This window comes from Meleagris gallopavo, chromosome 2 (genome assembly GCF_905368555.1).
Source record: "Meleagris gallopavo chromosome 2, MGAL_WU_HG_1.1, whole genome shotgun sequence".
NCBI lineage: Eukaryota > Metazoa > Chordata > Aves > Galliformes > Phasianidae > Meleagris > Meleagris gallopavo.
The window spans coordinates 8,114,398-8,141,032 of record NC_139405.1 but is presented as its reverse complement, the minus strand read 5'-3'; the positions used below and the strand labels follow the sequence as shown (position 1 = coordinate 8,141,032).

General features: G+C 41.1%; 1 protein-coding gene across 11 annotated transcripts in view; it reads left to right on the top strand.

Moving 5' to 3' along the window:
• Positions 1–26,635, top strand: part of EHBP1 (EH domain binding protein 1) — a 195,268-nt gene that overhangs the window by 43,048 nt on the left and 125,585 nt on the right. For all 11 annotated transcript variants that reach the window (XM_085218795.1, XM_085218798.1, XM_085218804.1 and 8 more), the window contains exon 5: positions 618–671. In XM_085218795.1, the coding sequence (XP_085074921.1) occupies positions 618–671 (54 nt within the window). The remainder of the gene's footprint in view (positions 1–617; positions 672–26,635) is intronic.

Genomic DNA, 26,635 nt, shown 5'->3' with positions numbered 1-26,635 from the left:
CTTCCTGATGGTGAAAATGGTTTTTATTCCTTGTGTGTAGTGCAATAGAAGTAAGGGCAATTATTTGAATAACTTGCAGTGAAATGAGGTGTTCTGCTGAAGCTGTGACTTTGAGTTTCCCTCATGCTATGGGCACAAGGAGGTGAGATACCAAGTAGGAGAAGTGGGCTTCCTCCTCTGTGACCTGCAAGATATGGGTTGGTATTTATTTCAAAGGTATAATGCACAAATTAAAATAAGGTATACACTATTTTTATTCTTATTATTATTTTTACTTTTATTCTTATTATTATTTTTACTTTTATTCTTATTTTTATTCTTATTTTTATTCTTATTTTTTGCTTGGGTTGAAGGGAAATGGAATTACAAGCCTGTATCAGAATGAACCTTGTGCTTGTGTCTGTAGGAGTCTTTATTAAGTCTTTACTGGCAGGCATACACCAACTTCTTTCTCATCTCATTGACATGATGGAAGCCTAGTCCTAGCTAAAATATTTCCCTCTATCTTCACCAGAGGATAAAAATATTTTCATGAGTATATAAAAATCTTGGCTGAAGCACAGTTTCTTGTACCCTGGATTATTTTTAGACTTAAATTCTCTGGTTTGTTTTTCTAGGATCCTCATGCTGAAGAGTTTGAAGACAAAGAATGGACGTTTGTCATAGAGAATGTAAGTTGGAATATTATGTTTTTGGTTTTTTTTTTTTAATGCGTGTAAGATTTGGTAATTGATTATGAAAGGGTGTCCAAATGCTGGAATAGACTTGAGTAAAATCTGAGCTGCTGAGACACAGTAAAACTTTGTTCTGTAGTAATAAGGGCTTGTTCCAATACCTGTTACTACATCCTGACTGAAGTACAGGAGAGAGAAGCAGTATGCTACACTACTCACATTCTTTCCTGGTAAGCATCGGTCTTCCTTGCATTATTTGGCTATGAGCAATGGAGAAAACAAGTTAGAGCTGGATTATGACTCATGGGTTTTATGGGTTATGACACGTTATTTTTCTGTGAGCCGGGGAGTGAAGAAGTCAGAGCTGGGCTGTGACATCTGTACTTCTTGAGCTGCAGCCCTCCCTTGTCTGTTTTATGTGCCACTCTTCAGCTTTCGTCATCTGTGTTTTATAGATGAGAAAATTGAGGCAGGGTGGAGAGGTGGGACCAGCTTTGGTGACCTAAGAAAAAGAGCAGGAGAAGCACGATGTGCCTCTGCTCTCCTGAATCCCTGCCTTGCGAATTGGGCTGCCTTGGGTGCACAGTGAAACCTAAAGAAGTGGCTGCCGTGCAGCTCGATCCAGGAGGAGCTGTGAGCTGCTAGAGCTTCCCAGAGAGCTGTGCTCCTCAGGGCTGTGCAAACAACGCTGCCAAACAGCAGGCTTTATGTTCCATGGAGCCAGTGCTTCATGAGCTGCTTTTTTCTTTTCCATCCCCTTCCTTGGCCAGCAGCTTCCACTCTGGGGCTGCCCAAGGCTGCCAAGTGGGGAAGCTGCTTTACCTGGAGATTCCTCTGCAGCTGTTTGAAATGCATCTTAAAGGACTGTGCTATTAAGACAGTGTGTTTCTTTCTCATTAATATAGTTTCCTTCTGGTCTGTTTCTCAGTAACACAATTTTAGTTTTATTATTTATGTAGCTTTAAAACAAATGACCTATCTACTGAGTTGTAGTAATGCTACTGCTGGAGAACTGAGGTATACTGAGGTATAGAAAAGCAATGAAATTTGTCAGTTACTACTTCCTCCCCCCGCCCCCCTCGAAAGTATAGCTGCTTTTTCTTGCTTTTGATATTAGAAGTGGTTTAGGTGTCCACAGCTAAGTTTTATTTAGTTTGCCACTGACTGAACATTTAAAAGGGCTGAAAGCAAGGTGCAGTTCATACTTTGTTTTTAAATGTCATGTTTCTATTTTCATTTATGGGACTTGATGAACACAAAACCTTGTGTAGTTACTGTTTCCTGGAGTTTCCTTTTCTATCTCACTTAGTTTATTTTAATCAGGGAAGTCTCCATCACCGATTGTCACTGTACAAGTTGCTCTGGATAAAACAATGACAGCATATTTTTCAGCCAACCCCTTTGGGTATAGTTGGGTTTCCTGTGACGTTGCAACAGATCTTATTTTTTTTTCTCCAGAAGTTCATGGTGGACATGTAGGCTTCATGTTCTGCTTGATAGCACATTGCCCTTTCACGTGTCATTTGGTGATGTGCAGAGGTGGTAACAGGATGTCTCCTGCACACTGTTCTCTCTTGGTGCCTCAAATCCTCTCTGAACTAGTTGGCAGTGATGTTTGCAAGCTGGGAGGTTCTGCTTGGTTTGCTGCACCCCAAAACACGACCTCTGCTGAGACAGATGGAAGTGTTTGCAGAATGTGTCAGTTATGGAGCCATTGTTTGTTATATGCAGACTTATTCTTTGCAACAACAATGATGACATAGGTTCATCCCATGATAACTGGTAAATACTGGTGCATGCTTATTTTTGAATTAAAGCAGTTAATCCTTATAGCTCTCAGAAATAATAAATATTTCTACTGCAAAAATGGAGAGCAAAAGCAACTATAAAACTGGTTGCTTTCAGCCTCCTCTTCTTTTAATTTTTTTAGATCTTTATTTTTTATTTTTCACCCTACAGAAAGCTGTAGGCACTGCCAACAAAGTCTTGTCTGCAAACATATTTGAAATTATGGAGAAAGTCTTTCCTAAGAGTAACAGCTCCGCTTAGTGGTGGATGGAAAGATGTTCATGGGTGTGAGCGAGGAACAAATGATGCAAGTGCTGGTTGACATTTTGGAGTACAGAACACTTGCTGCTCCAAAACTTGGCAGCCGGAGAGACAGCAGATTAATCTCCCCTCTCCCTAAATTGTTGACATTTATCGCTCTCAAGCTTAACATACGGTTTATCTGTTTTTAAAGGAACATATTTGTCACTGAATCTGACAGTGACAGGTCACCTTCAGGAAAGGCACAGACATTTACAGTCCTTTGGGGCGTTTCCTTCTTCTCCAGATAAGTTCTCTGCCCTCAGGGTCTGCAGTTTCCCTTCCTTCTTTTTTAGCAACACTAAGAATGTAAAATGCTGAAGCCTGAAAGTTTTATGGACGTTCTTTCATTATGAAACAACATGAATTCTAAAAGGATGTGTTTGGACCTTTTTATTATTTTTGTAAGTCAGTGTTCAAAGTGTTTTTTTAACATTTCAGTATGGTTCAGCAAACAGATCTGCAGCTTAAGCTGAAGGTATCTGTTAGCAGACACTGTCAAATTCAGAACAAGGTTATTCTGGACTATGGTAGCTTCAAACAGGAGTGAGATGTGGCAGTTTGTGCAAGCTGACTGTGCTGTAAAAGAAAGTGTAGGAGGGAATTTGTGTTTCCAATACTTTTAGTCCTGAGATATATATCTTTTGTGATCTATCATGATGCTTATTGTAGCATTTTTTAAATTGTGTTTTTAATGTCTTGGCCATTCTGCATGTGCATTCTGCTTCATCATTTATCCATAAAAAAATTTGATCATAGCAAGGCTTCTTAATGTTTAAATGTCAGTATTCTGTTTCCTTCAGCCTCTTCCATGCCTTTCTCCCCTTCGTAGCTGTGTTCTTTGTGTATACACAACTGACTTCTTTGTCTCTAATTCCATCTTTGTTTAGCCATGCTCATGTTGGTTATTTGGTTCTTCTTCATGGGATAGTTGAGTTGTCTAGGTTTTGTTGTTCTTCTGAATAATGATTTTGGATCTTTGTATTGCCTGTTGAAAGTTGGAGAATGAGAAGTGCATAGCTAAGATTAACACTTAGACTTCATCCTGTGAAGAGATAATAGGCTTTCATACTCTTACAGACTGGCATTAGTATGACTAGTAGCTTTTCAGTTAAAGATCCAATGAGTATTTTCTTTCTCATTACTCCTATGGGTATTTTAGCATATGCAAAGATTTGGTCTATGAAACTTTTCTGGCTTTCTATTTAAAAAACAACTAAACCAACAAATTTCTGTACCTTGTCTCCCAGATGAGTGAAGAAAAATTGCATGTATTAGGTTTTTAATATTGTTGTTTGCTTTCTGAAGCTTTTCTCCCTGATTCATCTGGGTTTGGAGGAAGCCTCACCTGCTCTTCCCTGCAGCATTGTTTTAGGCAAACACTGGCCTGAGCTGTTTCTGGAAAGCCATTTTCAATGGGTGCTCTGCAGTGCCTCCAGACAGTCCATTTCACTGCTTCGTTGCTTTCATGGCAGGGAACTGTCCTACCAGAATCTCCAGCAGTGTACAGATCAGGGATGCTATTTCTTGTATCCGTTTTGCATATGGAGAACAGCTTCTGCTTCATGTGTCTGGAGGCTCACTTCTTTCTTCTTTCACAATAATGTGGTAATGCTTACACATAGGATTTTGTTTCCCTTCATCGTGCTAGCAGATCCTTAGGACTGTTTGTGTAGGTTCTGCATCCTTCCATGCTGTCACTGCCCACTGCTGTCAAGGCCCAGCATGCCAGCACCTGCATGGTGAGGTACTGCCCTGAATTTCCAAGCTGTTCATGCACTGAACTTACTTTGTACATCTATCCTTTCTAGAGATGTTTCTGCTGTTTTCTGAGATCTTCTTGGCTGCTGTTTTTCAGCAGTGTCTGTTTGAGTATCAAAATGATGAATGGTGAAGAACATCAAACTTAATACTGATGTATCCTTATTTTAAATGCCAGCCTGTTGAGTCAGTTGGTTTTGTAAGATCTCAAGTTTATTTCATTCTGTGAGAAACAGTCAAGCTTCTCATTTTTTGTATCTTGACCAATAAAGGTATTTTAAGAGGTTTATCCAGGAATAATGTGTCCAGCTAAGCTGCTGAGCTGAGGAAACCAGCGTGTGGATTGCTGCTGATGTTTAGCATACAGCAAACAGTTAAAGAACAGTAAGTTTAAACTGAAAGATGAGGTCTGTCTCTTTGTCTGCTGCTCTTGAATAACTTTAGGAGCCCTAACCCACCAACCCACCAAAACTCCTGAACCATCACCAGCTCACATGTGAGCAAAGCCTTGAAGTGAAAGAAGCATTAAGAAGAGTTAAGGAAAACTTGACATAAACTAGTTTCACTTTATTAGAACAACTGCTTTGTTATGGATTGTTTCTCCAGTAATTCTGTACTGTGATTGCTTATGATTATTTTTCATTTTGAGTGCTATAAAGCATGTTACATCATCCAGAGGTCTGGAGATATTACTTCCTCTACTAAAATGCCCATCCATTAGCTTTAGAAACAAATACGTGAAGATGATAAGCAATGGGAAAGTAATAGGAAAGAGAGTGCAGGCAGGCAGGTTATAGAAATGAATCTTTTCTTAGACTTAAATGTGATTTAAATGCAATACATAACATGAGGTACTAGCAAGTGTCTCAGCCCATTCTGTGGGTTGCAAGGTGAATTTTTGAGATCCCCTGAAAATGGCATTCTGCTCAGCAGGGTCACAGGAGTAGTGGAGTCACACCAGTGACTCACAGTGACTCACAGTAACAAATAAGTTGAGCTTTCTAACAACAATTAATCAGCTACTTCAGGGCAAAATTAGGCAACTTTCTAACAACAGTTAATAGGCATTATACACAAAAGGGTACTTTGGCACAGGTGCTATTCCCTTACAGCTACTTTAAGGCAAGTTTAGGTGATAGCTACTAAAGAAAAATGTGTAAAAGAAGGTTAAGGGGGAAAGAGATGAGGGAAGAGAAAGGGAGAAAGCAGAGCTTTCACCGCAGCTTAGATCCAGAATTATGATGAGTTGGGAGCCATAAGCCATGGGTGGTGCTTCAGCAAAAGGTAAATGTGTGAGGATACTTCAGTAATAGTCCAGTTGATCTGCTACCTTCCTCAGGCAGCAACCCTGTCACGTCTGTGCAGTTTGGTGTTCTGCAAGATTTGGGGAACTTCAGCAAGTGTCTCTGGTGATCGTTCTCCCTCCTCAGTGAGTTACTCAAACTGTTGTTTTTCAACCAGTAGAGTTAATCAAACTGATGTTTTTCAGCCATAAGAGGAAACATGCTGTGCATAAGAGAAGATGGATGCTGTCCATAAGAAGCAGAGAAAAACAGTTTGTCGGTGTGCCTCCACAGATTTGACCTGTCATTCTCCCTGTCTCCCTGTTTTGCAATGTTTTCTGCTTGAGTTGTTTGAATCAGCGCAAGCCAAGTTTCTTGTCAGTCTCAGAGAGCAAGAAATGAGTTTTTATCAGACGCAGTTTTGAATATGTTATTTTCTAAATAAGTCTATTCAAGAAATACCAGCTCATCTGAATTTGCATCGTAAGTAGTTTTTAATGAGTTTGGGTAAAATCAGACTTTTAGTCCAAGTTTTTAATTTCCTTCAAGACAGCAGTGTTGCTGCAGTAACTTTGCAAGAGCAGGGTTTGTTTTACATTGGAGTAAAAACATGAGTCTAGATGCAAAGATTGTCACACCTGTTTCTGGCAATGACTGTTCAGAGGTGAATGCCAGTGTAGTGTAGTGAATTGAAATTGTGAGTACTGTCAGCTGGGTTTGGAAGAAGAACCTGGGGAAAAAAGACTGGCATGTGGAATAAGATGATTCCTTGCTTCTCTTCTAGTGCATCTTTGTAGCATGTGAGAGCTTAAATCTAAATTGGCTATTTCATTTCTTTATTTTTCAAGTAATCAAAAAAGCTATAATGTTTTGTTCAGTACTTTCTGCTTGAAATAAATTTTTGGCTTAAAATAAGAAATGACTGGTTAGTCTTTAGAATTGAATGCCTGCATTTAATACATTCAGAGTAGGAATCTTATAGTTGCGACATGCTTTCCTGGTCCTTTAATTCGCCTGTCATATTCTACTGTATGTGATTATGTGAACTGTGACTGTCTGTGTAAATCAGGCTGGATATTCTGGTCTAGATATAGCTATGAATTAAATGCTGCTATGTCGGCCATCTCACACTTGCTCTGCTTTAAATTTGATAGGGAATCAGCAAACATGTTAGAGTTTGTGTTTATGTTAAATATTTAGCACGTAGTTCAGAAATTTCCAAGATTAGGGTTTTGGAGCAAAATTTGTAGCAGCTTTTGTCTCGATTGACCAACAGTCCTTTCATGGAGGAAACAGGGCAGGAGGTATCTCTTGTTATTTGTAGTTCAGAGACCTGATCCTACTTCTTTCAGTAAAGTACTGTAGAACACTTGTATTTAGTGCAAGTGTTAAGTGGGCAAAGTGTGAGGACAGGTTTCGGGATGTGTTCCCCTCTGAAAGGCAGCGTGTGCAGAGAGGAGAAGCTGCCGTTGTTGCTGTGACTCAGGCATTGCTGCGGCAGAGCTGTGTCAGCTCCTTGAATCCTGACCTGCTGCAGCCCTCAGTTCCCCCCCTTGAAGCCTGCTGGGCGTGACAAACGGTGTAAAGGAGGCCGTGCTGATGTTAGGTCTGTCAAAACTAAAACAGGTCTGGATTGCCGGAAATTAGGAGAACCACTAATCCTTTTTATCATTAATACATACTAATCTATTAAACCAGAGCTGTGGGATGACAAAAATCTTATCTAAATGAGAATTTTAGATGATTTGTTGAAAGAACTTTTAACTTTTTAATTCACTTTTTATGCTTTTAATATCTGATATATAGTGAATCATTAAAATAGAGTATAGAATGTGAGTATGTATTAAGTCCTACTCCTTTATACTGTATTTTTTCAAAAATAATCGGGAAAATTTCCTTTTTGTTACTTGATCCATACTGCCCAAATGAAATGTGTTGCCTAAACTGTCCTTTAAATAATATTTCTGTTGCAGTCGTCGAATTCTAGACTGATTTAGGTTGGAAGGGACCTTAATGCCTACCTAGCCCCAACCCCTTTCATAGTCAGGGCTGCCCCCACCAGCTCAGGTTGCCCACGGCACATCCAACCTGGCCTTGGGCACCTCCAGGGATGAGGCACCATAGCTCTGGGCAGCAGTGCCAGGGCCTCACCACCCTCTGGGTAAAGAACCTTTTCCTAATGTCTAACCCATGGGTGTCCACCCTTTTGGCTTGTCTGGGCCACACTGAATAAAGAAGAGTTGTCTTGGGCCTCATTTAAGTAGATTGCACTGAAAGTAGTGTCTCCAAATTATTTCAGTGGGAACGACAAGAAGTACGAGTACAATGATGCTATTATATATATATATATATAGAGAGAGAGCAAATTCTTAGCTACAAAACACTATTTTTCAGCATAGTCACCACCATTAGCTTTGCATTTTCACCAACGATGAACAAGAGCCTGCATGCTGCACTTGAAAATCCTGCACCAGCAGAGGTGAGCCACTGTTGTCACTGCTGAAACACACCACAGATCAATGAATGTTAGTGGGCAACATTTTTTCTGTGTGGAGGAATTCTGTTCCACGCCTTTGCTCTACCTGCACTTCAATGTCAGACACCATTTTGTAAGTCTGCCCCTATGCTGCCATCTGTCACATGTCAACAAAACGTAATGGAGCAGTAGTGGGGAAGGTTCAGCCTCTAGTGCCGTACCACCACCATCTGCCTCTGATGTTGTATGAGCCAGTATAATAATGAGCAGTCCTCATTGTTTAAAGACATTCCCCCTTGTCCTCTCACTATCAGACCAGTCTTCCTCCTGATTATAAGCTCCTTTTAAGTACTGGAGTGAGTGCAGTGACTTCTCCCTGGGGTATTCTCTGCTCCAAGCTAAACAAGCTTGTCTTTATAGCAGGGGTGCTCCAGCCCTCTGAGCATCTTCGTGGCCCTCCTCTGAACCCACTCTAACAGCTCCACGTATTTATTGTGCTGGGGGCTCCAGAACTGGATGCAATACTCCAGATGGGGCTCTGAGGGCAGAGCAGAGGGGGACAGTCCCTTCCCTCACCCTGCTGCCAGCGCTCTGTTGATTCAGCCCAGGATACCATTGGCCTTCTGGGCTGCAAGCGCGCACTGCTGCCCATGGCTAGCTTTCCATCCACCAGGACTCCCAAGTCCTTCTCTGCAGCTCTGCTCTCAGTGAGTTCTTCTCCCAGTCTGTATGCGTATCTGGGATTGCCCCAACCCAAGTGCAACACACTGCATTTGACCTTGTCAAACTTCATTAGGTTCATGTGGGCCTTTTCAATCCTGTCTAGATCCTTATGGATGCATCCCTTCCTTCAGCTGTGTCAGCCGCCTCACTGAGCTTGTTGTCATCAGCAAACTTGCTGAGGGTGTACTTGATGCCACTCAGTCATTGATAAAGGTGATAAAGAGCACAGTGTTACTAATTGTGCTGGATTGAACTGTATTAGATATATTTGCCTGCAGATTCAGTAGCAGTTTTTAAAACCATAGTACAGCTTTTCACTTAAAAATTTTCTAGTAATCTTCCAATATTATGCTATACTTGCGCTATATGGTCTCACAAATGGAAGATGCAGACAGGAGGATGTTGGGAGCTGCACAGAGCAGCCAAGCATTACACTCTGGTTTTATAAGCTCAGTAAGTGCCGTACACCATAATATTTACAATGGAATGAGTTTGATGACATATAATTTATATGGTTATTATTGATTCACAGTAGTAAAGTACAACTGTTTTCTAAATTGCTAGAACCATTTTGTTTAAATTCTTCCTTTTTTTTTTTCTTTTTGCTAGTAGTATGCATCTCCTGTAGATGAGTGTACTGCGCCAGACAGCTGATCGGAGTTGCTATCAGTGGTATTCTTTGCCAGCTGGAGGGAGGAAGCTGATAAACAAGGCAGACAGCTTTGGAAACGAACCCCTAATACTACATTAAGCATGTTTAAAACCAGCAGTGTGTTTCAGCCACTTTTAGCATATGTTTATTCATAGAAAATCAGCAGTAAAATACACTTGCCAGCGCACACAGAGTCTGCATGAGGTCTTTTCTCTTTCAGACATCAAATACAGAATAGTGTCTTGGTAATTGTTTTACAGTGGGGTTCTAATCATACTCTAGACATAAGCTGAACTGGCCAACTTGCCTTTTAATAGAACAGTATTTGCTTTTAAGCTTGTTCAGCTTGCCACTTTTTTTTTGTTTTTATGCATTCAAGTGTGTTTTCACATTTACATACAGTCATGGGTATGTGTTTGCTCTTGATGCCATTCAGAATATCATTATTTAAAATACCACTGTCTGGGGCAACATTACGATGGATAAATCTCATTTTTGACCCAGTAGCTGTAGAGTCTTGAAACAGCATACGTTGTAGCCGTGTAATACAGAATATTCAGTGTGGAAAATGGGAAGAGTAGCAATGCGTTTAATGTAAAATGTTTTTGACATAAGTCACCTTCAAAGGCAGATAACTGGGAGTCCTACTGAACATGTTGGTTGATTTGAGATAATGCCTAGCAATTGCATGTGCTCAACGTACAGAAATATGTGTCAAAAAATAATTAAAATATCCATTATAGTGTAAAATGTAGCTCAGCGTTAAGCGATGGATAGGATTGTACATGCAAGGAGTGTAATTTAACCCAGGGCATGTTATTTGAAATTAGTGTCCACTGGCAGAACAGAAGCTAGAGGACAGAAAAATAAGAGTTCTGGATTCCTGGAAACCTTTGTTATTAAGAACAGCAGTGTAATAGCACTTGGTGTTGCCTTCAGCTTCTTATCTTTGGTTGTTAGCTGTCTTAATAGAGTTCAATATAAAGGAAATTAATTGATCTCCATAACTAAATTGGTGCCATTCCAATCAGGTGTCTTTTCCTCCCTCTCAGCATATTCCTTGACGTTGCACCATCATATTGCCTTTTAATGGGAAGTTCTCCTTCCTCACTGTTCTGCGTTATCTATGGTTGGTTGCACGATTTCTTGAAGTTCAACTGGCAGCATAAATGAAGTTCTGATTTAGCTTGGAGCTGGTGGCAACTAGACATCTAGTCTGGAAAGAAGGTGTGAATAAAATGGCGTTGAATAGCTTGCTATTGTTCTGATTCCACATACGGACTTAAATAAATGTAAGGTTAAACTGAAGTTCTGCAAAATCTGTGACTCATTATGCTGCAACCCTGAGCTCAACATCTGCTATTCTGAGCGCAGTGGTTTATACTTGAGTAATGTTTCTTACGTTTTCCAGTGGCTTGAAAAATAATACGTGATAATATACCAAATGTGATTAATTTAAAGCCTGAAGATGATACAATTGGATATTTCTTTGTGCTTTTAAATTGTAGCAGCTCTGCTTCTGGTATGTTTCCTGTAGACCAGGACTGAGAACAAAGAGGAGGTCGGCAGGCTCTAAGTTTGTGCTAATACCCAGTGGTGCAGTCTGAAATAGGAAGCTGTCAGCTCTGACTTTGAGAACTTTGCTTCCTATAAATAAATACACTTTTTAGTTTTCAGAAGAAATGTTGAAAATTATGTGAAGAGTTATTGACACGACTAGCGTTGGTGCATAAAGAGCTATTGTTTGCAATTGAAAGGTAGGTCTGTGGGAGAATGTATGGTCAGGTAACGTGGGCAGCAGGGAAGGCAGCAGCAGAGAGAATGAGTCATCATTGGCCCAAAGTGGAATAAACTTGAAGAAGTAGTGCCAAACCCCTGAAAGACAGAGGCAGTGGGTGCAGGCTTCCAGGAGCAGCTGTAGGAAGGCGCATAATGAGTGTGGGAGGATTTTATCTGTATATTTGACAGTGAAAGGACAAAATGGGCTATTTGAAAAGTAACTCTAAAAATCTGTCAACGAAGAATTAGTATAAAGTATATGTGCTGCTTCTTCCATGTATCATCAGTATAAATCTTTGGTATAATTAGTTATAATTCATGTTATATAAATTTAATTATATCTTACAACCAAAGAGACTTACTTATTAGGAAGTATTTAAGGTATTAAATGGGCTGCATAAATAACTAGTGTGGACGCTGTAGGGAAAGGGTAACTGGATATTTGAGATCTATGAAAACATTTGGGTGTTTAAGATGGGTTTGGTCAAATACTTGTAGTTCTGGTTTTAATGCAGCCTGCTCTATAACTACCATCTGCATTCCTTCTTTGAAGTCTTCCCTTTGGATGAAGCAACTCTGCTACTTCATGGAAGCTGAGCTCTTTATTTTTTGTTTCTGTAGTTCTTACATATTATTAAATACTTCAGGAAACGGCCTAGCATCTTTTCAGTTTGTTCTTCAATTTTTTAAATTATTTTTAAAATTTAAATAATTTTTAAATTTAAAATTTAAAATTTTAAATTATTTTTTCTCCTAGCTCTAGTTAAGCATCTATAATTTTGTATGTGGAATTCCTGTGAACGTTTTGTATTACAGGATCAGGAATTTGGCAGATCTACAAAAGTAGCCAAGTGTGAAGGAGTTCATGTGAAATTTGAAATCTGGCAGTGAGGGATAACGTGGGGAATTTTAAGGGCTGACCTCTTTGTGAATTACAAATTCCAGTTGTTTTGGTTTACCACAACAACTGAGTGAGTGTTGCCTTGCAGCTGATGAAGATTCATTATTGGTCTTAACACTTGGGCATCATAATCATGTACTTCCTAAGAGTGGCTGTGGTAGGTATCCCAAGTTATGAGTAGTTGCCTGAGCTGGCAGCAAGCTTTGTAAACAGAGCAGACGTAGGGACATAGCTGCTGGTTTTCGAGGGGATGAGAAGAATCTGGGACTCAGATTGCATCTAAATCATTTCTGTAGTGCAGAGTCTTCTCTGTCACTACTGCAGGAAAAACATGGTTGAAGTTGCATCCTTGTTGTCAGAGGTTGTGCTGGGGTGATCATAACTGCTGCTTTTCATACTTTTCAGCCGAACCCTTGTAGAAATGAAGAAGATTATTTCTGTCTCTACCAGTTGCATTTGAATTATAATTTCTTGGTTTTTTTTGTTTGTTTGTTTTGCAACTGCAAGCTGGAAGGTGTTGTTTTAAGTGACAACTGTGTTTCTGGAAGTGTTGATGTTGATAGCCGTGCTATCGTAAGACAACTGGGTAATCTTAAGTCAATATGATCTCTTCCCCACCAAACCAGACCCTTCTGTGTCCCTTGGCATGTGCAGAACTGTTTTTCTACAGAAGCAGAGTTGTCACAAGCTTTAGGATGACAATGTTTTTTTCGTTGGAAAAATCTGATCTGGTTCCCTCTTTCTTGTTTGAATTCCCGGCTAAGTAAGTGTGGGTATTGCCTTTTGGTTATTTGCTTGGATTTTGTATTTTCCTGCCAGACAAAGGGGAGCTGCAGAGTAATGGGCTGTGGTCTTATGCTTTGATGTACGATTGTGTGTGTTAGAAGAAAGTGGTTAAAAATGAAGTGGGTTTTGGCTGTGGAGTATTTCATCTGGGGAGGGCAGTAGTTTACGTTTGGTCGAGTACCAATGTCAGCATTATCTTTCAAGTGAACTTTACTTCCTGTTGCTGAGTGGTGTCAAAGATACTAATCAGCACTGTTACAGGGAAGCTCTTACATTGTCTTCAAGTACAGTATGAGTACAGATCAACAGGCATGCATTTAGGTTTGAATCCAGATGGTGATGGCACAAGTAATTGTTCTCTCTTCTGTCATGGCCTGCTGAGAAACCCCCACCCTGCAGCACTCTTCTTGGTTCAGTGCTGGCTGGAAGGCTTTTAACTTGTCCTTGGGTGCACACCAATGAGATGCTGAGCACACAATGGCCAGGACTATCCTGGTGCCCACTGACACTCACAATGAAGCCAGACATCTCCTGGCTGCTTCCGAGCCTTGGAATTTAAAAGGAAGGAAATGAATGATGTAGGATCAGCCCTTCACTGACTGAATTCTCCTAAAAGCTTTAAATAATGACAGAGTCGAATCCATCCTCTGTAGCATGTCCCAGTGAAGCTCTTTGCAGAGCGCTAGCTTTGCATAATGCTGTTAGTGTGCTGCAACCACTTGATGGCACCCTTTGATTTGGTACATACCTCATTAGCAGTAGCATGGTGCAAGCGTAGCTGTAGTATTTGTAATGGAATAACACGTAAGAACTAAAGACTGCAAGGTATCTGGTTAATGTAGAGATGAAATGAATGAAACAGCAAGGCTAAGCTTTCCTGACCCTTCATGAGAGAATAGATGAAAATAGGAAGAATAAGCTATTGTGCCGAAGGGAGATGATGAAATTCAAGATCCACACACATAATCTCTGGCTCAGCCTCTGAAATGTTAATCCCTGGGTAGAATTATTTGAGCCGTAGATTGCAATTTATCATCAAAATGGCACTGTGTCAAACAATACTTCTTGTATGTGCAATGTTTAGAACTATCCAATTTTAATATAAAATGGTTCACAGAGCGCTGTCGAACATTTAAGTAGCAACTCGTTAAGCTCGGGATGTTTTTGCTCGTTTCTGTACATGCGTGGTAATCATGTAGAGTTATATTCCATAGATCACTCCTGGAGTCTTACTAGCCGCATAATATGTTTTGGGGAGCGATCCGGTTTGAGCTGAGCAGTGACAGATGATGGAACTGCTTGATAGTAATTATAAAACAGAGTGGCCTGGAATGTTGGTTTTGAGGTGTTCAGTTAATTCTTACAACAAAAAGATCTACCAGAAATTTGCTGGTGGCTCAGAAATCCCCAGCACTGGGATTCATGTTCTGCCAAGTTGTGTGAGCAATTATTTTGAGGTTACAAAAAATATTTTCTCATTATATTTTACAAGGTGGAACAGCCCTGATTTTTCATCCTTGCTTTTAAAATATGCCGGTAGGGGGAGTAAAGAAATTACCATCCTGGTGAGACTGAAGTATTCTGCGCTAAAATCCGGCCCTTTCCCCATTAGAGATCTTACTGCTTCGTACTGCAGCCTGCTATGAAAGGAAAAGGTCCAGGACCTCGAGAAAATGGCATTGGGGAAAGATAAAGGGAGCCCAGATAGCTTCTGACATGCAGGCTTTCTGCGACACGAGAAACAGCATAATCATTGGAGAGAAATATTTAAATTCAAAAGTATCCTTAGAAATCTAAATCTTTTCTTCTCCCCCTGGTATTGATGTCTTGCTTAAAAATCCCATTGCAGTTTTATGGAGACAACAAAACCCAATATGTTTTAGTGCCTCCTAATAAATTCATTTCTGTGCATTTGTTTTTAAAAGTGACTTCCGTGTAAATGTGATTAAATTAATTGTATAAAGCATTTGAAGATCATCAATACCTAAAACCAAGGTTTTTGTTGAAGTGGCATCTCATGCGTGTTTTACTTGTGGAAAGGTAAGAGGCTGGAAGGGGAAGGAGGACGCCTGCAGACCCTGCCAAGTTGGCAAATTCCTAAGTCTGATGTAGAAGTCGTTTGAGAATGCTCTCAGATTGGAAGGAGGAGCTATCGGCTGATCTTTCGGCTTTTGAAATTAAAATCCCCCCTCCCGAGCTGCTGGTACGGCCGAGGCAGAGGAAGCGCCCGGCGAGTTTGGGCAGCGCTGGCGCTTGGGGCCGCAGGGCTGACCGAGCGTCGTGCTGCTGTGAGCTGAGCTCTGAAGGAGACATTTGTCTTGGAGCGGGACCTTTTGTGCTAATCCCCCCAACCTTTATAGCGTAGCATTTTGTGATGGTATTTAGGCAAGGAATGGCTTGTGATGTGCCCTTGTGATCTCTCTCCATCAGGAATGAGTGATGTGTGCAATAAGCAGCAGCGTAAGATAAGAGTTATTATTTTGTATTTCTCCCGCATCGTGGCCTTTTTTCCTTGGAGGCCGGTGCCTTCACACATGTGGATTCTAGATTAATATTTATCAATGGATCCTGAGAAATGATTGTGATTGCACCGAGTGTGGAGCTGCTTACTTGTATGTGCCGTTGTTTTCTGTGCACCGCGGAAAATGTGTTATCTGTGCACAGGTAGTCCTGTTCTAAAATTGCATGTAGCAATAGAACGTACTTCTTGCATATACATAAATGCATAGTACAATGTGTTTAATTTTAAAAAGCAGAGACTGAAGAGTTTCACTGCTGTCTGACCAGCTGAAATGCACAGAATATCAGCACGGTCACTGAAGCCATGCAGTTCTGCGAAAGGTTTTTTTTTCCACCTTTCCCATCTCTGTGGTGCGAGCTGCTACATCAGACTGCTATTTCGGGCTGTTGCTGCTGCCCCAGCCTGGCTGTTAGGGCTGTTGAGGCTTGCAGGCAGCTCCGTGGTGCTGCTCGCTCTCATTGTTCGCTCGGCGCGTTGTGCTGAGCACGAGCTGCTCGCAGCGCACGGGTGGCGGGCGGGATGGCACAAAGGCAGGTTTTGTGCTGCAGCATCTACTTGTGTTGGCTGGGAAAAGTTTTGGCAGCTTAAAACCCCTTAGACCTTCATTGATCGTATGTCTATCTGTTTTCTATCTTCTGGTTAAAAATGTTTTCAGAACTATGATATATTCTCTAGAAGGAAGAAATCTGTTTCCTTCTTTCATATGGCTGTGAATGGTAACTCTCGGCTTCGATAAACGGATTCAAGTTTGCCAGGAAAAGTTGGCTTAGTCACAGCCTTGGGGCCGGGTCTTGTGACTCCTGAATTATGTATGAATTTGAGGATCAGATTTGATCAGTTTAGGAGCACTGAATTATTGACATTTGTTTGATTAAACTTTCATTACATGCGAGAAAGACATGAGATTTCAGGTTCTTGTGTCCCGTTTCTCAGCACAGGGATAATTAAACATAGAAGCTGACTTTAAACCAGAAATTGTAGAGAAGCAAGTCACAACAAATCTTGATAAGCCTTGTTCTGCATTCTGGCTGGGTGGTATGAAGAGGACTGCTGAAGAGCAGCTTTGCAGTGTGTCCGGGATGGATGCAAGGATTTAGCTGTCAGGCTTTGAAACACTGTTTTCTTCTGTGTAAAGACTTGTGATTACTGTTCATAAAAAACAATAACATCATCTCTGTTTTTTGAAGACAATTTTACTGTGTTTTAGAGCTAGAGGTACGAAAAAATTTCATGTTTGTTGTTTGTGTGCATTTTTTATTGAAGCTAAGCTACTGGCTGTCAATAAGACTTCCTTTGCAGCTTGCTAGTGGTATCTGGCTGCTGCTGCTTTGTTTTTTTTCTATACGAATAAATTGCAGTCATCAGTCTCCGTTGTTATTTTTAATTGCAATTTTGTTTCAAAGGAAAGCAAAGTTCAAGTGCCTGCCTGAGTTTTGACTGTGCTAATACCTATCCTGCTTGGCTTTTTGGTACACACACAGTGAGCTTCAGCATTCAGAAGCTCACTGAACGCATGTGTCCCACCGAACTGTAGTATTTGCTGAGGGTCCCACACAGACCATAATAATTTCTCCATTCCCACTTGCTTCCTGCGCAGTTGAAGCACAACAGCGTATATACTTGGTTTTGTTTAGGGTAGATTTGGCTTAATACTGGCTTGCAATTATTACTCACAGGGCATTATCGTTTCAGATCTGTGCATCTACTTTTAAGGTACGCCAATTGCTGTAATTAATTAAAGTGCTGCAGATGCTGCTGGTTAAGCCAATTTAAAGAACAGAGCGTGAATTTCCAGTTATGTGAGCTAGATAATGGTAATGCTTTAACGTGGTAGTTGCTCTTGTGAGCCAATTACTGCTCTGGATAGCTGAAGCAGGTCTGTGGTTCACTTTCGCTGCCTTTGCCCGTTGTGAGAATGCACTTTGCCTTTTTATGTATTTTACTGCTGAGTAATCTTAGTTTCCTCCCTGGTTGTAGGGTGGTCCGACTGACAGCTTTTACTCCTAATAAGCTTAGAGGTAATAATCCAAGTCCTGTAGGTCACATGGACAATATGCCTTTCTTAGTTTCATTTTTTTCCTGCTCAAAACGGAGCCAAAGCACCGGGCTCTGTAATACGAGTGCTACTGCTGGCTACCTGGAACTGAAGCAGTTCTTTCTGATAACTGATTAATGCAGAGTCTAGTAAGGGTTTTAAAGGTGTAATTATTACAAGCTTAAGTCTGTTCACTTTTTTTTTTTTTTCCTCTTCAATTTCTTTTTATTATAGAAAATTTTAAAGAAAGAATGAGTCAAATACGAAGCTAAGGAACACTGAGGTTCTTCAGAATGCCTTCTGTTATGTTCATTGGCAGCCAAGGAGCAGAGAAGAAAATGTTTTCATATTCAGCCATACAGTCAGTGGGCTGACTGTATTTATTAGTTTATTCTTGTATTAGTTCTGGATGGCAACACGATGTGTTAACAAGTTAACCATTAGCTTTTACAAACACATGAACTTATTTATGGTGTAGCTTTTGAAATGTTGGCAGTACTTTTGCATGTAGTGCTCCAGGAATGTCCTGATTGTAGCTACAATGTGAGGAAGAACATATTTGAGAAGAATACTTAGAAACCGATTACTTGAGACTGATATTTACTTTGTAACACTTGCTTTTGTGAATCATAATTTGTGCAAACCTTAGACTAATACCTGTAGATGATATAAAGAAGTAGGGAGATGAATAATATGTGACCTACTCACTATTTGACTTGACAGTGCCCAAGTTCTAGGCCTACATTGTGAAGACAGCGAGCCGCAAAATATTTCTGCATTTTGAGTCAGGTCTGTGCTGCAGGATCCTGTCAGGTATGTGCGAGCAGGGCTGGCAGGGTGCTGGTGGCCTCTGCAGTGGAGCCCCTTGGGACTTTGGGGTATCTGAGCCAAAAGGGAATCAGTAGTCAAGTTCATATGCAAACTGAGAATGGAATTTTCCAAGAATCAGAGCAGAGGGATCAGGTTTTCTTGCTGGGTCTGTAAACATAAAGCTGTAAAGGTTTGGGAGGGCTCAGGGAGCCCGGTAGGGATCTGTGGAGAATGGGCCTCAGGGAGTAACAGGGAGACATTGTTTGGTGCTGGTTTAAGCTTGGGTCCGGACAGACAAGGAGGAGGAAATTGGCTGCCGAGGAGAACAAGTCCATAATTTCTGAGAGGGAGTGGAAGAGAACAGAGTGCACTACTTAGGTGTCTCTGGCCTAATTCCAGAGAGTGGAAATAGAGGCAAGAAAGTGCATGTGAGCATTTGTCATGTTGTCCTATTGTGTGTTCTCACATGACTCGAAGCAACAAAAAAATGTTACTGAGGATCCTGTTTCAGCTCAGCCATGGCCAGTCTGCAGGGACACCTCGCAGCACAACACAGCCAGGCCCAGCTGCTTTTGCTGGCAACTCCCTGAGGACCCTTTCTGCAGGCGGGCCCTGCGTGCATCAGAATGGCGACCAGCCAGCAGCCGGGCCCCTGGGGTGGTAGGGACCAGGCCCAGCCAGCTCTGGGTGGTCAGCAGCTTGGAGCAAGCCCAGCTTCCAGGGTATCTTTTCCTGCTGTCCTCTCAGCCAGCACTGTGGGGTGCCAGAGCACCCCAAGAGGTCGTGTTCCTCTGTGTGGAGCACTAGCTGTCCCTCCTGAACTTCCCGTACCACGTGCCCTTTGCTTTGGGCTCTTTCTTGCCTCACATTATATAGGACTAGCTGATAGTAAGATGAAAATCACAAGTTCATTTTTTGTTTTTGCTGATGTTTAAGACCTCTTATTTTTGTGACACCAAGGTGTTAGTGCAGGTGCAGTGCCATCATTCTTGGAAGTTTAGGAAAGAATCAGACCACGCTGCCCAGATGAGATTAGTGGCTTAGAAGTTGTCATGGCCAGACCTCGTTCCAGCCCGCATTAGAGATGCACTTATTGCTGTATGGGCAAACTAAAAATAAATCCCCTCTTGCAAAAGTATGCATAATGCTCTGTGCAAGCATGTGTGTGTTTGTTTTCATCTGCCATAAACCCAAGATAGGATCTCCTGTTTTATAAGGGCTAATAATTTGTTCCTAGATTTAACAAGCTGCTTAATCGCAAGGCTTTCCTTAACTTGATTTAATTATGAGTAAATCATATGCTTGAAGTTAGGCATTTGATTAAATACCTTGCTGAACCAAATTGCGCCCTTTTTGATGCTGTTTAATGGTCATGAAAGATTTATTGCCCTTATAGACTGGCATCTGTGCACTGTTATCCTGTGATAGCTGGGGTCTGTAGCACAGGATCAAGGCACACCGTCAGCTGCGACTAGCTCCAAGTTTCCTTAAGACTGCTCCAGTACTTCTTCATTTTCCTTATGATTTTTATGTAATAGGTGAGGAATTTAGTATCTTAGGAGTCTCCCTTTGTCATGTGCCATTACCTAGTTTCAAAGTTGTTTTTGGATGAATTTTATAATGTAAGTTATGTGTCTTACATTACATGGCAGTGCTTGAAGAAACCGAATTGTGAGACAGAACTTGAAATTCCCTTTTATTATGTTAAATATGCAGTAGCTATTGCTGCTTGTTAAGACCGTAGCAGCCTTAGGACACGAAACACTTACTGCCTGGTACTTGGTGAGAAGGGAAAAAAAAACCAACTGTGTACTAAGTTTTTTGCAATTAAAAATCTGGAAAAACTTGTTTAAGAAAATGTTAGCCCAAGAACACGCATCTTTTGTTAGTACAATATACAGACCTGAACACAACTTTTTATCAACAGTACAGTGTTTCATATTTAATCAACACAAAATGAAGTGCTTCCTTCACATGAATGTAACACAGATCAAGTCTCAGCCAAAGCAAATAAAAGAATGAATGCTTTGTTAATCATCCATAACTAATTTGTGCATACACAGAAGAAAATGAAATCTGTTTTTGTCAAGAGCTTTTTTCATAGAAGCAGCAAGGGAGAATTGAACATATAATGTGCATTAGTAATAGTGAATAGCAGTGGGGAGATCTGAGGTGTTTGCCTGGCACTTCTTACATTTCTTGATAGTAACAGCATTTAACAGACACCCAAGATAAGAGAAGGGAGAGTATTTTAAGTTGTTTGCCAAAATATAATAAGACAAACCTGTGCTGAGGCAGACATGGATGGATTCCTGTATGCATTGCCATATATTCATAAGTATTGCAGGGAAGCACCACATATCTCTGCAACAAACTCAACTAATAGATAATACACAGTGAAGAAAATGTTAAATGCATTGCTTCTTTGCACAGGGAATATGATTGTGTTGCTCTAGTGGCAGTGTGGTTATGGTTGAAAGGGCAGCTTCATTACAATCCCCTGTTTTCAGGCTATTGCAGCTTAAAAAAAAATCACCCATTGGACTGATTTTTTTCTATGCTTGTCAGCCTTGAGGTGAATTTTCCTATAAGTGGGAAGTTAGAAAAAAATCCATTTCGCTATTTCCTCAATTTAAACAAATTTGGAGGGATGTACAGGCTTTCAAATACTTGGTGTGTGTTTATCTGAAGAGTTGCATTTTGGAATACTCTGGGTTTCTCCTTGCTGCCAAAACATAGATTGCTTTGTTTATAAAGTGCGTATCTATACAGTAAACAACTACACCTGCACCATACACCATTCTGACTGTTGTGTGTGCATAGGGTGTGACAGCCAAGATGTCTTACGTGCATGAGCATGTCCCTCTTACAGCTTCACAGATCTTAATTTTCGGCTGCCTTCCTTTTACCCTGGTTACATACCTACCCTTTTCTCCTGCTTTTTCCTGCATGCATCAGGCTGAGATCAGTGTTTGGCAGCATGGCATTTGCCAGACCCATTGATTTGATATTTTTTTCGTTAGTTACTCTATGGGGGGGGGTGCTGCACACAGAACAGAACCACGACTTGCAAACTGTGCCGCTCTTAGATAATAGCCTGCAGTATATTTGCATTTTAAAGTTATCTTGAAATTCTTGTCCCTGATAGTAAGCTGCAGATTTGGATAAAAGAGAGAGTAATCAAGTGGCACAGGTAAGAGAGCTGTACCAAGAGCTGCATGAAGACCCTTTGTTTGAGATCCAGCGGTTCCAGAGTGATTTGTATCATGACTCTGGAGCTGTAAGAGTTACAGATGCAGTGCTCTAAAGCATGGGAGCTGGGGAAGGAGAGTGCGAAGGATAGGAGGAGGGAGCAGTGAGCGCCCATCTGGTCATTTCCCTGTAGTTTGATTTTTTTTTGCAGTGACATTTTAGGCTAAACATAAGATAGTACTGATATGGTAAATAAGTTGACCTGAGGGCTCTGTGTGAGCATCGTGTCTCAGCACACAGACTGCACAGCCGCTTAGTCTCTGCTTTTCAAGTTAAGATCAGATCTCCAGTACAGAAACAATGCAACACGAGTCATACATATCTACACTTGACACTGTTAAAAGCTCTTCTGTGTCATAAGCATGGCAATTTTGTCATTTAATGTTATGCATTTGTTCTGTGGAAGTTACCTCAGGTAGCGATAACTAGTTGGTGACACTGGTATAAAACCAGTTTCCAATAGGTTTTGTCTATGCTCAGTAAATCTGGACAGTGTTGTATGCATGTCTTAACATACATACTGTCAATATAAAGTATTTTCTGTAAAGGTGAATGAAAGTCTACGAAGGTGCTGGAACAGTTAATCTTTTGACCTCCTCTATTCTTTAATGAGTGTTACCTCAAACTTGCTTCCTTGTTGGAGACTACAAAGGAGCTAAACAATGCAGTTATGGTTATGAGTTCGTTTAAATAATCTGGAGTTAATTCTGGGGTCTGTATCATGTGTGCCTTCCCACACCACATTTGTTTCCTCAGGAAGAGGCTCGCAGGTAGGCGTGGCCTGATGCACTGTGCTCTGGACCTTGCATCCACCTGTCTTAATGCTGCATTGAACTCACATTAAGCATTCAGCACTAAACTGGGCAGGTCATTTCAAACTCACATTTTCTATGTCAAAACTCTGGATCTTTGTCTTAAACTTAAAAGATGGAAAGGGAATTTAGATCCTAAAATGAAAGATGAAAAGAATAAGCAGCTAAAGGGTTTTTCACATCCAAAACTAACAAGTAGGTAACTAGTTTCCCCATTTTAAAAAATATTATTGATTTATCAGCTTTCAGCTGAACAATGTCTTCTGCTGGGGAACATTGACTGGATAAATCTCTTGTATAACCAAAGGTTCAGTGACACACTTCATGGGATACCTCCTCTGCATAGAGCAGATGAGCAATAGAGTGAATCATAAAATGGAAACTTCATACCAGGCAGAACAGAGGTGTGAAGTGCCAGACCCTGGAAGGTGACCTTAATTCGTAACAGGTATCATCTGTTATTTTAAAAAAAAAAAAAGTTTATATTTTTTTCATGAAAGTTGCCCTATGAGGTTCTCTAGTCAGTACACAAAAAATGTGGAGCTACAAGTTGCTGAGCAGTAAATAAAATTATGGATATCAAGTAAACTCCACTGAGTTTACTCTTGATAAACCAGAATTCTCCAGTCAGTGGTTTTCAGTGGGAATCTCTTGTCCACTTCTGATAGCATCTGTTACTAAATAAATGGTATTTCTCCAGTTTCATTTAGAGCAGGCACATCCAACCTACAACCTGCAGACCTTGTGCGGCCCTGCTCAGCCTGCACTGCATCCCGCCCCCCCACCTCACCAAGAAGTGCAGCCAGTGCTATCAAACCTGGCTGATGGATTAGTTTCACAAAGACGAGGTCACATATCCCACTGATTTTATGACTTTGTTGCTCTCTTTCCTGGGTCACCTCTGCTGGTGCAGGTTTTGGTGAGCACAGCATGCAGGCTCTTGTTCATTGCTGGTGAAAATGCACAGCTAATGGTGGTGACTGTGTTGGAAAATGGTGTTTTGTAACTGTGAATTTTCTCTATCAAGCAGAGTTATTGTGCTCATTGTATCTGCTGCACTTTCCCTGGAAATAGATAGGAAGCATTACTTTTGGAGCAACCTATATATGTGCTACCTCAGACAATTCTGCTTCACTCAATGGGTCCAGGCAAGCCAAAAGGTTGGATACCCATAATTTAGAGTTTTGGGAACCAACTTTATCATCTGCTGATGCCCTCTCTTTTAGCATTAGGCGAATTATTTTTAGTTTTTCTTTGCTCTGAAGCTAACTCTACAAAAAAAACTATCCTCAAACCCTTCAGAAATAGAGAAATAACCCAAACCCCATGGGAGCATTGCTGTGAGGGTGTCCTTGCTGCAGAAGGATGTGAGAGAGGCAGACAGCACACTGCGAAGGATCCATCCCAACCTTACGTGTAGTACCTTCTGTGACAGCCAGCCTCACCTGCCGTGTACCAACAGCAGCCCAAGGACTGTTGACTTCTTTAAATCTGCTCCTCTGGGGGCAAAGGTTTGTGGATTTGAACAGTTGGTCTGTAATAACAGGTTTCTCCACAAGCATCAACCAGCCGCCTGTATTCTTGTGTCCTGCATCTGTGGCATAGTTAAAGTTCTGTGCAAGAGTTGCAGTAGTACTTACGCTTGCAGTCCTGCAGTGTCTAAAAATGATTTTATCTCAGTAGCTCTTGCTTTCAAGTGATTTATGCCGTACTACAGGTGGGCTTGCACATAGCTGTGCAGTGCTTCTTAGCAAGCTTGAGGAGGTCACTTACCTGGCAAGGAGAACACAGTGTCCCTGCCCCAAGGCAGGTGATGGTCCCAGCAGGAGAGAGTTCCGAAAGGGAAGCAGAACAACAGATAATATTAGTGTGTTGGTCAGTGAGCTCAGCATGGATTTCATTGTGGCCGAGTGGTGGGGGCAAGTCAAGTATTCAGGGCTCCTGAACTGTGCAACGTGAGTGGTATTGCTGCATATGCAAACCAAGGCATGTTCTGGTGCTTTACAGAGCACCTTTGTAGAACATAAAAATGGACGTAGCTCAGCAGCTTATTGAGCTTGTCATTTATGGGAAAGAGAAATTTGCACAGCATCTCTCTGGAGAAAGCAAACTGAAAGAGGAAGGAGGAGGGTAGCTACAAGGGGCATCAGCGGAGCTGCCACCTTGGACTTCTGGAGGGCAGACTTTAGCCTCTTTAGGACCATGGTTGAGAGGGTCCGTTGGGAGGTAGTTTTGGAGAGTGTGGGTGCCCAGGAGGGTTGGGAATACTTTAAGGAAGTAATTTTGAAGGTACAGCAGCTGACCATTCCCAAGTCACGGAAGACGAGCTGATGGGCGAGGAGGCCGGACTGGCTGAACAGAGATCTTTGGCTGGAAATCAAGAGCAAAAAGAAAGTTTTTGGTCTCTGGAAGAGTGAGCAAGCTACTTATGATGATTACAGGTACGTAATGAAGCTGTGCAGGGAGAAAATTAGAAAAGCCAAAGCCCAGCTAGAACTGAACTTGACCACCAAGGTAAAGGACAGGAATAATATTTCTGTAAATGCATCAACAACAAAAGGAGGGCTAGGGAGAATCTCCTTCCCTTGTTGGACGCCGAGGGCAACTCAGTGACCAAGGATCAGGATAAGGCTGAGGTATTTAACGCCTTCTTTGCCTCAATGTTTAATAATAAGACTTGTTACTCCGTGGGAACGCAGCCCCCTGCACTAGTAGATAGGAATGGGGAACAGAGTAGCCCTACATAATCCACAGTTTTTAGGTTGGATATCAGGAAAAACTTCTTAACTGAAAGGGTTAAGCACTGGAATAGGCTTTCTAGGGAGGTGGTTGAGTCACCATCCATGGATGTGTTTAAAAACCATTTGGATGTGGTGCTCAGGGACATGATTTAGTAGAGGGTTGTAGTTAGGGTAGTGTGGTTAGGTCGTGGTTGGACTCAGTGATCTTTAAAGTCTTTTCCAACCTGAGCAGTTCTGTGATTCTATGGGTGAGTGTTTCTCAGCATCTGTTGTCTCTCATGTAGAAGAGTATTCAGGAAGTGTTCCCATTTTATAGACAGTCCGAAGAAGAAAGGGTGGGCACAGCAAACAGTCTCACATCCAATGGAAGGCTGATTATTTCAGGGTTTGATAGTTCTGTTATTACTAAGTCACTCTGCCTGCCTGTAAACTTCTCTTTATTGCCTTTCATAAACATAAGCCCACTCGATGTAGATACCTCTCTGAAGTGGTCTAGTAATAAACTGCAAGAATAAAATTTTTGTCCTGCACCTTTTTTTTTTTCTTTTTGCTGTTTGCCCAGGAGCAAAAAGTTTCTTATAATAAAACAAGACCAACCATTATTTGATGCTGGTTTGCATAGTGTAGAATTACTAGTTTCTTAGGTGCTACTTCACTTTTTAAACTTCCTGCTAATCTTCAGAGATTTCAGGGGGCCGCAAAGGTAGAAGAACAGTTTGAATATGAATGGTGTGTCTGCCTGTGTCAGCTTGTTTACATCCCCCAGCCTCTCAGGACACCAGTGAAATGCCATTGGGCTGCTCTAAAAGCAGAGCCGAAGAATTCAATAGTAGTGGCAGGTTATACTTTCTCTGTGCTTACTAAAAGTATTGTCTCCACTGATGGTGAGTAATAGTGTGTTGTAGTGCTACCACTACTTAATTCACCTTCCTATATGCACTGGTCTATATGTACTTATACATCTGTTTTTATGCTACATGTATACACATACATGTAAACGTATTTACACACACATACCCAGGTATAGCTATTTCAATGTTTATGTTTTTAATTTCCTTCTCAGTCCTCATGTCTAGGGCTCAGATTTTCTGGTACGTGCAGAATTTTTTAAACATTTATTTCTCCCCTCAAATGCATCAAAATTCTTAATAATGTTCTGGATACCTTGAACCATTATTTGCTTTTAAACAAGTTCTCAGTACGGATCGTGCTGCCTGCATTTGGTCCTCCAAATCTCCCATCCAACTGTCTGAATTATTTTAACTGACATAGTTTCTAATTTACTCTCTCCAGTTGAGAGAGCTCCCTGTAGCTTGTCTATTTTAGCATTTAATTGATGTA